The 12,566-nt window shown below is 39.3% G+C and overlaps 1 protein-coding gene across 2 annotated transcripts in view; it reads left to right on the forward strand.

The window, feature by feature from the left end:
• Positions 1 to 12,566, forward strand: part of b4galnt4a (beta-1,4-N-acetyl-galactosaminyl transferase 4a) — a 155,708-nt gene that overhangs the window by 133,030 nt on the left and 10,112 nt on the right. For both annotated transcript variants that reach the window (XM_031283034.2, XM_031283035.2), the window contains one exon: positions 10,411 to 10,477. In XM_031283034.2, coding sequence (XP_031138894.1) covers positions 10,411 to 10,477 — 67 coding nt within the window. The remainder of the gene's footprint in view (positions 1 to 10,410; positions 10,478 to 12,566) is intronic.

The raw sequence follows: 12,566 nt of genomic DNA on the forward strand, positions 1-12,566 counted from the left end.
AAGTTACCAAGCCTGCACTCTGACTGAACCTTTTCACTTATACGCTCTGCCTCAATGTTTTTCTTCAATTAACTTCAAATAAACTCTCTTCAGAGTGATGACTGTTTTTTTTTAATGGATTACATAAGATGAAAGAAGACTTGTGATTTTCTTAAATGTCATCTGGATCTTTGTCAGTGACACACAGGACCTTTCCACTAGCCTAATGGAAAACATTTCTTGCTTCACCATGTGACAGAATGAAGGAAAGTGTTGGCCATTAAACGGTGTGATGGAGGGAAGGAGGGAGTGGGAGAAAGAAGAGAAGAAAGTCACGCCATAATTAGTAATGGCAACTTTATGGAGAGGCATGGGTGTTGGATTTAAATGTAGGATTTTAATGGCCCCATTTTATCACTCCTGCCAGACCAAGTCTCAAACTGCTGACCAATTAATACACACACACCCATGTATGCATACACACTCGCCCTCTCACGCACACCCATGTACTCCAACCCCCACAGACTCACGGGTCTATTCACTCAGGCACAACCATACACACATACGCACACAGGCCTCTCAACATCTGCCCCCCGCTTTCCCTCCTCAATATAAATCAGTAGTGGCCCGTGCGACCTGGAGCCAGCTGTTAAAGTATATTGTGTGTGTCGTTTTACTTTGGAAATAATTCAGCTTTCTCTCTGTTTCTTTACCACTTCAACACCTTTTAGGGTTGACCGTTAGTTCAGCACCTCTCAGACATATGGAGTCTTATTTTTTGCCTCAGTGCACTTTTTCACTGCGTTTTCCTTTACCTTTTCAAACACTTTTTTTTCACTTTTTCTTATGGTCATTTACCTCATTTACTTTGCTCTTTATCATTAACATGTACACATTTTCTTTTATCCTCCCATCACACATTTTAAGATCCCAGATTAAGATGAAGGTGTGTGTTTGGTGGTCTTTTCTAGCAATTTACGTGGTCCTCGCCTTTTGCCAGCCACCATATGGCCATGTCAGTTTTTTTTTTGTTTTTTTTTGCACCTCAATTCCAAGAGCTTATGCATATGCGTGGATATGAAAAACCTGGAAACACCAGCATTAACCTTTATCTCACCGACAATCACTGTTCAATGACATGGGATGCTTTAACTGCTGCGTTCTTTGTCCTCTTGTCCTCTCGAGAGCATCATCAATGTCTGTCAACTGTCATGATTGAAGGGTGATCATCCAGGGCCTCCCTCTCTTATGAGGATGAAAAGACATGGCCACAAATTCTCATTGGGTATCTCTTCTCGTAAACCAGAAGATCTCATCATATAACAAAATATTATTCTCATTCATGTTATTCCCATTCATAAAAAACAATGGCCAATACTACGGGGGATATAAAGCCATAAGTAGGCTAATGTTCGTATCTTTATTCATGTCTTTCATGCCAACGCTTTCTTTTGTCATCATGCAGATTTGATCAGACACTTCCCAAAGAGCACCATCCCACACATGACGTACCATTTTAACATTAAAAAGGAAGCTACATAGTGTCCTGTCACCCACACTCATTGTGTCCTTGTCATGTTAACTTTTATGTGCTTACATTATCTTTTATCCTGTCTTACCAAGTGCCTCTCTGTGCCACTGAATCTTACACAGACACTGCTTGTTATTTTTGGAAAAGTATAATATTTGGTAATTTGACTTAAGTAGTTTTGAATTTTAATAGGCTTGAGCATGTAGCCATTTCTCAGTATGTCGTATTTTTGATGTCTGGTGAGAAATGACCTGAAGATCACCCAGTCTGGCAGCTCCAGAGTACAGTTTTCATGTTCATTGCACTTTTCTATTCATATTTCATTCATACATCCATTGAAAATTCTGCCACACTGGTATTAGACTATTCAAGTAATGTTGAATGTGACAGATTACATTCTGCTAATGTATTTTATCATTGGATGATTTTTTTAATCTGCCATTGGCTGCACTGGTGTAATCATATCAAAGCAAATGTTTAGATGTTCAATCAGCTCTGTGCTGTTGTGCTCACTTAGTCCAAAACCATCTATTTTATCTCTATTTGTATTCAGGTCAGGCAAGTTATTCCTTTGTTATCTCGTATCCAGTGTTATGTTGACCAAAGTACCTGCATGTCATACATTTTAGTCATGTGGCTGCAGAGGAAACACATGGGGGTTTTAAGAGGCGTCCTAGGACATTCTTCATACCATGTAAGTTGGACTTGATTTGAATCTAGTGAGTGTTAGTGTGACTAACTGGAACTAGAGCACACAGGGCATTGCTGCAAACGCACAGACTGCGTCGCGCCAGTAATTGCCATGGATATTGGGCTCATTTGTCTTACTGACTGAAATGTCTGGTCTGGAGAGACTTTGGCTAATGTATAATTCAACGTAGAAAATAAAACACCCCATCACTGTATCCACCTCCTCGTCTCCCCATGAATATTGCTCTTTCATCCCCAGGCAAGACATGATATGACATGAAAAACAAGCCACTGTTTTCATGCCAGTGTGACAGGGAATGGTGAGTTTATCCACTAGCATATAAGTTTTTAGGTCTGTTTAGTTGTCAATTGAAATAAGAGCATAATCAGTCATGAGCTTTATGTCCTTGTTTCCATGCTGTAGTTAGGTAGGTTATTTTTTGGTTCTTCGTTACTGTCTACATCCTTTTCAACTTTTATTGTGTAAAGGTTCTACAAAAGTATCAGCAGTGCATCAAAACACCCGCAGTCTTTTGTGTCTTCTGTGCTCTGGGAGAAATCTGTCAGGAGTCTCTCTCTCCTCTCTCTGCTGCCAGGCGCCTGTCAGTGGGCAGCACCATAGCTCATGGAGCTACAGTCTTTCCATTACTGCCCATGTTAAAATGCACACTTTGTTTCTCTTCCTACCAAAGCTGTCATAACTTGTCTTGCATCCCATCAGTAAATGGAACCTTTTCTTGTCATTACTTATCTCACATATTTTATCTCCATTCTTGAGAAATAAAAGTATTATTATTTAAAAGCAGGTCTTAGGGGCACCCTGGTAGCTCACCTGGTTGAGGCTGCGCCTCATGTACAAAGGCTTAGTCCTTACCGCAGCGGCCGCGGGTTCAATTCTGACCCGTGTGCCTTTGCTGCATGTCATTCCCCCTCTCTTTCCCCTTTTGTGTCTTCAGCTTCCTGTCAATTAAAGGCCTAAAATGCCCAAAAAAACTCTTAATCTTTAATCTTTAATAAAAAGAAAATCAGGTCTTGAATTGTGTCTATGTTTGATAAAAGCATGTATAGTAAAATATAAATGCTTTTCCACATTGCCCCCAAAAGTCTGCGTTCATTTTCTCAGAATATAGTGTGGGTTGCATTGTGGAGTGAGCTAGATCTGCCAGAAGTCCTCCAGGTTTCTACAGCCTAGAAACTATGTATGTCTTTGTTCATTAAAACACTTTTTTGAGTAAAAACCACAGTAGGAACAGTGTTTCAGATATTGGATTTATAATGCAATGTTCCAAAACATGTAACACATATCAAATTACACAAAGGATGAATGGTAAAGCATCAGTAACTCAATAACTTCTCCGCTAGTTTCCTGACAACCTCAAGAACAGGACAAGTTTCAGTTTTTGTAGATGTATAACATGTTAATTAATGAGCTATAGAAGTGTTGGTAGGCAGATTGTGTTATTGTTTGACAGAGCCAGGCTAGCTTTATGCTAAGCTCAGCTAACTGATAGATAGATAGATAGATAGATCGATAGATAGATAGATAGATAGACTGACTTTATTAATCCCAAATTGGGAAATTACTCTGTTACAAGCAGCAAGTAGTAAGTTACCAAGGACATACACAACACACATACTCACTCACACACAAACCAAAAATACAAGAAATATAGTAGAAATAATAAATAAGATGAAGAAGATAAAAATAAGATGAAATAAAATAAGATAGCAAGGATAAAATGCCAGAACAACTACTGAAAAAATATATTAGATGAATGAACAAGAATGTACATGTATATACAAGTGTAGAGTAAAATGTACAACCTACATACATAGTATATATCACAAAATTAAAAAAATGTATAATATTAGATATTAAATATGAAGTGACCAGTGTGCAAGTAGTAATACTAGTGCAAAATTGTAATGTGTGAAGTAATACACACACACAGCTGTGAATTGTTGTACATTTTTATGGAATGTGGCAGGAATGATTTCTTGTAGCGGTCAGTGCCACATCGAAGCTGGCTGCTGGAGGTAGCTTCATGTTTACCGTACAGACATGAAAGTGGTATCATCTTCTCATCTAACTCTTGGCAAAAAAAAGCATATTTCCAAAAATGTCAAAGTATTACTTTAATTATTCAGAATTAATGTTAGTTACCAAAACAGCAGATATAAAAGCTCTCAGCTACTGGTTTCTGATCACACAAACTGTTGCTACATACAGTGTGTTTCTACGTATCAGGACTAGCTTATGAAGGTAAATATGGTGCAAAAAGGGAGCTTGTAGAATACAATGTGAGAACTTGCAGAATAAAAAAATCTGAACTTGTATGTTAAAATTTGCACTTGTAAAAATTTAATTTGCACTTGTAAAAATAAAATTTGCACTTGTAAAAAATATTCACACACATGTGATCTGAATTTGAAGTCATACAAAGAAAAAAAACATGAGAGCTTGTAAAAAAAATCTGAACTTGTAAGTTGAAATTTGCACTTGTAGAAAATGTTCACACACCTGTATTCTGAATGTGAAGTTACAGAAAAAATATTCACAAATGTGTAGATTGATATTTACATGAACACAATGACAGCTGCAAACTTATAATGCAACATTTACTCGTATACTTTTTTTTTTACTCTGGTTCATTTTCCATCACAACCACAACTCAGTGATTACAACCTCTGGAATCTGTCACTGCAACTTCACATATGTGCTCTCTCGCATCACAAAGTGGCGAATCTGCGCACCTCGACTTTCACAACACTCTTGACGATACATTTGGTGCAAAACTAATTTGTACCTGTGGACTTAGGCTGTGGAGCTCTGAGCTAACAGAACGGGAAAAGCCTTCTTATATACAGTCTATGGGAAAATCAGGGTTTCTATCGCCAGATGAGGGACAACTCTGTCCGGCTTATTTATGTAGCATGGAAACTTGGTGGAATAGCATGCTAGCGTTAGCTAACTAGCAGCCAGCCCGCTTCTAAATAAATACCTTTTGTCTAAACATTTTTAACAGTCAAACTAAAACACTGGCGGTGAGCTCCAGGGCCTGCAGCCGCAGACGGACCGTCATCAGTGGGTAACAGGTGCCAAGTTTCGCATCCCTGCCGAGAATTGCATCCACTAGGGAAAATAATGATTTTATAAGGCAATGTACTGTTTAAAAACTAGGCAATAGTAAATCTCTTTGTCATGTTCATCAATAATGATTAGGATTTTAGAAGGTTTAGAGAGACATCAATGTTTTATCAGACTCTGTAGTAGCATTTCCTTGCTACCTAGATGCAATTTTCGGCAGCAATGAATTCTGCAGAAATTATTGTTTCTGCCCAAGCGGGTGCAATTCTTAGCAGGGATGCACAACATCAGCAAAGCAAGCTCTGGTCATGGCCGGGGGATGGGCCGCTGCTACCGGATGTGGGGCTCTCCGTGTCCCGCTGGAGCTCCGACTGCAGGTCGAGGTCGGCAGCGAAGCTTTCTGGCAAAAGCAGTGTTGCTACGCTGGTCGATCCCCACTGATGACGGTCCGTCTGCGGCTGCAGGCCGTGGAGCTCACCGCCAGTGTTTTAGTTTGACTGTTAAAAAGTGTTTAGATAATTAAAAGGTATTTATTTAGAAGCGGGCTGGCTGCTAGTTAGCAAGCTAACGCTAGCATTCTATTCCACCAAGTTTCCATGCTACATAAATAAGCCGGACAGAGTTGTCCCTCATCTGGCGATAGAAACCCTGATTTTCCCATAGACTGTATATAAGAAGGCTTTTCCCGTTCTGTTAGCTCAGAGCTCCACAGCCTAAGTCCACAGGTACAAATTAGTTTTGCACCAAATGTATCATCAAGAGTGTTGTGAAAGTCGAGGTGCGCAGATTCGCCACTTTGTGATGCGAGAGAGCACATATGTGAAGTTGCAGTGACAGATTCCAGAGGTTGTAATCACTGAGTTGTGGTTGTGATGGTAAATGAACCAGAGTAAAAAAAAAAGTATACGAGTAAATGTTGCATTATAAGTTTGCAGCTGTCATTGTGTTCATGTAAATATCAATCTACACATTTGTGAATATTTTTTCTGTAACTTCACATTCAGAATACAGGTGTGTGAACATTTTCTACAAGTGCAAATTTCAACTTACAAGTTCAGATTTTTTTTACAAGCTCTCATGTTTTTTTTCTTTGTATGACTTCAAATTCAGATCACATGTGTGTGAATATTTTTTACAAGTGCAAATTTTAACATACAAGTTCAGATTTTTTTGTTCTGCAAGTTCTCACATTGTATTCTACAAGCTCTCCCTTTTTTACAAGTGCAAATTAAATTTTTACAAGTGCAAATTTTAACATACAAGTTCAGATTTTTTGTTCTGCAAGTTCTCACATTGTATTCTACAAGCTCTCCCTTTTTGCACCATATTTACCTTCATACTAGCTGCCACTTTCCTCTACACCTAGCCAAAGGAGAGAGAGATGAACACTCAAAGGTTATTAATGTGTACTCTCATTAGCTTGTAGCTAAGTAGCTTTAACTTTTTTGCACCACAACTACAGGGCATAATTCTTATTAGCAACATGTTATTCTCAATGAAGTCACCGTTTCTACGGCCAAACAGTTGTCTGGCAACCGAGACACAAAGACAGGTCAACGAGAGTGGTTGTGCTGTGTTCTACCCTTCATTCAAACTCAAAATGAGTGATCACAGACTAATAGTGGGTGAAGGAAAGTTTATAAGACTTATTAACTGTTCTGGCAATAGTGAGAACTGTCTCTTTCCTTCAACTCAGTAACAACCTACACTCTATTCCTGCCCGGTGATTGTTTTGCACCTTGTCTCAGCAGTATGTACTGTAGTGGACTTTAAGTGAGCTTTCTATAACCCGTTCCATCTACAGAGATCTATCACATCATGTGTTTGAGAAGGATTACAACAATACATATTGTCAAAAATGAGCCATATGTGTCAAACTCTACAAGCCTCTCAACTCAAAGCCCCAAAGCCTTTTTTGGATTTGGGAGATTTTTATCTCATTGGTTAATAATAATAATTCTGTATCTTATGTCTGTCAGCAACTATATTTATATCATCATATAGATCATATTACCAACCCAATTCAGTCCAACTGAAGATGTAGATTTTGAAAGTTTGGTCACAAATATGTAGTTTTACTTTTGACAAATGCCAAGTGATTTCCTAAAACAGCTAGCCACTGTAGTTTTGAGCAAACATTACTTAAACAGGATTAAATAGTGCATTTGTTGAGGACTATTTTCAGCTGTGGATTGATACACATTTGATGCGCTAGTGAGTATTTACAGCTACAGGACGGTGTATGTTTACCTAGCACGGCAGCTGGATTTTCGCGATATCACAAGATCACGCGGGAATTGCGGGATCACATATCACACATCACACACAAATCCATCTTGTCCAGCTTTAAGTAATGTGTTTGTGTCCGAACAGTTTTGGGCCAAACTTCCTTTGAGTAGCTACTGGCAGTTACAGGCGTGGTTTAGGTGTGTGTGATGGCCGCGCATGTTCGTTCATTCAAAACAACAATGGCAGGCGTGATAGACAAATGGTTCATCCAATCACCTGCCAGGTATTTTTTTGAATGACAGCTTCTCAGATGGTTCTGTTTTAACAAACAATCCGGCTTGTCAGGTTAGGTGTAAGTGGAATCGACTCAAAATTAACTACAGTGACCTTCTTCGTGGTACGAAGGAACGTGTCATCCAGTGCAAACAGTGCATGTGGCTCATTAATGTGTCTTTAATAGTTTTTCGGACAACAATGGAGCTCTACATCAGACTTTGGCTACACTGGCTTTTTAGTAGGATAAATTCATTGTTCGTTTTTGGTCTTTTGACTGGATTTCTTCCCAAAAAGTACAATTTTATATCACCTGCCATGTCCTTAAATCTTGCATAGTCACCGACATTTAGAAAGTGGTTCATGTGGCAACTGCAGTGACCTTAATAACACTTTACAGGTAGTCCTGCCCTCATAATGTCTGTGTAACTGTAAAGGGGGCAGGGGGGCTGTTCTGAATGACCATGTAAGCTCATCCAACCTACCTTGTATAAATTAAGGTTAAATAAATAAATAACAACAGTGAAGTCCCAGTCTCTTCCTGCCTTTTCCCTCGGGCAAGTGTCGTCAGGCTTGTTAACATCTGTCTTGTTCCGCTTTCTCTGCCACTGACTTTTCTCTGTTTACCACTATACCAATTTGGGCTTAAAGCCGGGTGGGCACACAAGTGAGACAGAGAAAGAGAGAGAGAACAGATAGAAACCACGCAGTGATCCTCTCTGTCCTTTATTGAACAAATGGACATGGACAGCAGCTGGACAGCATTTGTCTAGTTGAAGCTGCCTGATTCGATTCACCTTTATTCTCTTTATTCCCTCGAAAATTCAGGACGGGACTGCGAGACCACTATATGGAAGTGTTTTCTTTCTGTTAATGTTATTGGACCTGAAATCTGAATTGATTTTTACATATACTGGGAAAGGTCAGGTAGTTTCATTATGTCATTACCTCTTATGTGTCACACCAGCAAAACAACTTCATATCCATAGTGCCTTAGGCTTTGGAGCACCCAATTGAATGGAAGGAAACAAACACTACAGCAGCCAGCAGTCAGCTCTCTCGGAAGCAATAAACTCGTAATCATCAAGGACTAAAAAAGAACCTGTGTCTGATGGAACCAGAGACAAACTACACGTGTGTGTGTGTGTGTGTGTGTGTGTGTGTGTGTGTGTGTGTGTGTGTGTGTGTGTGTGTGTGTGTGTGTGTGTGTGTGTGTGTGTCTCCAGCGGGCACTGAACACACCCACTTTTGGGCAGCTGAAAGAAAACAATATCAAAACCTCATATTTCACTTGGTGGCCCAAAAATGATAAAACGTGATGAAACAACACTGCTGACTGCCCATTGTCATTTTGCTCTGCAGTTGGTACTTTTTATTATTTTCCCTTAGATATTGATTTTCTTTCCTCTCTGTTGAACTTGCGGGGCCAGTGAGCAGGCCTCTGCTTCTTCCTGCTGCTCCGTGTCAACACTATTTCACAGCGGACGCACCTGTACACACACACACACACACACACACACACAGACACACACACACATTTTCACACAAAATTATTAAAAATTAAAATATTTTTAATATTCAAGTCAAATTTGTGATGGTTGAACGCTGAATTGTATGTAGTGTGATTCGGCTGTGAGTGAAACTACACCTCTTAAGTTACTACTCATATGTGGTCTCCACTTTTTTGTCCTTCCTTGAGTCAGGCTTTGACAGCCGTCTGCCTCGTCCTTGAGGCCAATCACCCTGAAATAATAACACAATGCTGGTGCTTGGGTGGCCTGCTGAGCCGCTCCCTGCTGCTGATGCTCAGCATGATGTCCTTGTTGTTCTTTTATATACGTGCACTTGTTTGGCTGTGTGTGCCTTTGTGTTCATTTGTCAGCATTGTCTGTGGAGGATCAGCATACAATATAGATATTGTGCGAAACAAATCTTGGCTTGGACTTTTACATTTCAGCAATCTGTGCTGCATGAATGACAAAACAGTTCATGTGTGTGTATATGTGTATTTGTTTTGCATATACATGGGGAGGCATTTGCATGAGCCTAAGGAGGGTGTTTATATTTGTATTCTCAACCCGAGGGTTGGAAAATGACCTGTCTCCTATGATTATATCCTGGGTAACCAGAAGTGATGTGGTAATTGTGAAATCTATTTTAAAAGAATTGAGTGGCTTTTCTCTCTCTCTTTCTCTCTTTATTTCTCTCCTCGTGCTTCTCTCTGTTTTCAGGTCATTACTAGATCTTCCTCTTCACGCCTACTTGTCATGGCTCTGTTCTCGCTCTGCTCACAGTCTATTTTCTCAGTTTGTTTTTTTTTTCGCTCGTTTGCTCATACCTCCCTTCCTTCCTTACCCCATTACAGCCTCAGGTTTCTTGTTCTCTGTTCACATGTTTTTCCCTCTTCTGCTTCCTCTTCCCTATCTGGCTAAGTGTGTTATACAAAAACCCAACATCAGATCGATCCTGTGATGTTGCTAATATCAATAGCACCGGGAGTGTCACAGTTTAGCCTGCAAACAGTGATGGATGATTTCTACTCACCTTATACTTCCCACATGTTGACATTTAGTTTCCTTCTCTCACTCAATCCCTTTTCTCTCCCTTTGCTTTCACACAGTGGCGTCCGTTCCTCCCTGGTCTGAAATATGAAGTGATAGACTCAGCCTACATCTCCCTGTACACAGGTAAGAGCTGCATGAAAAGTGGTTCTGTCATCTTGTCTTGGAAATTAAATAAACTTCATGATGAATTTTAAAATGGACTTGACTGGCTAAGATACACACGGGGCTCTTTAACGATGGAGACATATTTCTGTCTCTTTTATTTTTCTATTCTTTTAGTTTAGCCGAGAGCTTGCCAAATAGAAACAGGAAATGGTGCTATAAAACTAACTTCATTAGTCTAGTCTGGTATCGATCAGTAGTTTAATGTCAGAGAATCGGCCTTTTTTTGAACCAATATGTGCTTCTTTCTTCTCTCTCAAACAAACTTCCATTTATTGTCTAAAACTTGATAAAGGCTTAAAACTTTTTCCCTTATTTCATATTTAGTTTCTTCTCATAGGGAAGCTGCAGTTTGTCGCTTTGAGAGCATGGCATGTCTTCTCTATGTCGGGTCAAAGAGAAGATACAGAATGTAATAGAATCTATTTTTCCTCCATAGGTGTCATTCGTAGCAGAGATGAGAGCACTAGCTCCCGAGTAGATATCTATCCTCGGTAGCTCCAAGAATAGCATGGTGTGTCACAGGGATTCAGTATAACGTTAACAAAGGAAAATGCCAGCTGCACAGAGAATGATGTGTGGAGTTGTCATTATGGGCAAAGCTGCAGGTTGCTAAGGATGTATGTCTTCTTGTTAATGACTAGACAGTGAAGGAGGCCTTGTACAGTATATGAGGTCACCTGCTGGATTCAAACATTACCTGTCTCCCTCCACCCATCCATCCCTACTTCTCCCTGTATGTCATGCTCTCTATCTTACTGGGTTTCTCCGTTCTCTCACTGTGGAAAGTATTTGATATTCATTCCCGTTTAACAGAGAGAAACACGCGTAGGCTTTCCCAGTGATACTTGTCTTCTGTGGTTGGCTTTCAATTGACATCATTGTGTGTTGTAGCACTTAATACGATTTTTCAGTTCATGCCCAAACTATGAGCCACATTCTCATCACCTCAACAACAAACTGTACGTCCATACATATTTTGAATGGGAAGTGATTTTTAACTAACTTTTTCTGCTCATATTAATTCTCTGGAAAACTAGGAATAATTGTGCCAAACTGGTACTGTAGAGTGCATTTGTTTTACTATCCATGTAAGCACTTATCTTGCAGACTTTTACATTATTGAATATTTCCAGAATGTAGTATCTCATCCGGACGGTTTTCTCAACATCCATCTCTGTGGCAAAAAAAAATCCTAGTCAAAATAGACCTGACCCTCCCTTTACCAGCAATACATTTTGGATGACCCTCCAAAATGATATGGAAAAAAGGGTTGACCCTCCCCAACAATTTATTGATGCCTTCTGTACTGGTTTGCACTTGGCAAAGACATACAGATAGCCATTGTTTTTTTACAGCCATGACATATGTGACTAAACCTCTGCATTCTCATCTTACGCATCACACTCTGTTATGGTGTGGTGGCCATTTCAGTAGATTTACTCACTGACATTGTTGTGGAAACACAATAAGCATGCACTCTTCCTGCATTACTGCATTACTTCAAATACTAAGTTACTCCTCTAGTAAACTAGTATTCACATGAAATAAAACAATAACATTGAGACCATACAGCAAAGGACACTGGGTAATAACAACTTCAACACTGGTTGCTATGGACTCATCACTAGGCTTCCTCAGTCATTGTATATTTTAGCATATAGGTAAAGCTGCCAAAGCTGAACATTATCCAAAACTCCATTTCTCAGATGAGTCTAATCTAATTAATTACAGAGTCTGTGATTAATTAATCGAAATTAATCGCATACATAATTAACAGTGCCTGAACCGATACTTTTTAAGAAAGTAAAAAAAAAGAAAAGAAAACAAAGGGTACTAAACAACAGTTGGTGACATTAAAGAACGGCTTGTTTATTGCTAAGGCCATATGGTCAAAATTAAATGATTTAATAATATTGTATAACAATAACAATAACTTATTTCACTAGTAAATTGCTGTTGAACGACAAAAACAACCACCAATGACATTTACAATAACTTCAAATGCACCACGAAGCTGTAGTTTACCAGTTTCAATGAACGCACCGTC

The sequence above is a fragment of the Sander lucioperca genome, chromosome 7 (genome assembly GCF_008315115.2).
Source record: "Sander lucioperca isolate FBNREF2018 chromosome 7, SLUC_FBN_1.2, whole genome shotgun sequence".
NCBI classification, from domain to species: domain Eukaryota; kingdom Metazoa; phylum Chordata; class Actinopteri; order Perciformes; family Percidae; genus Sander; species Sander lucioperca.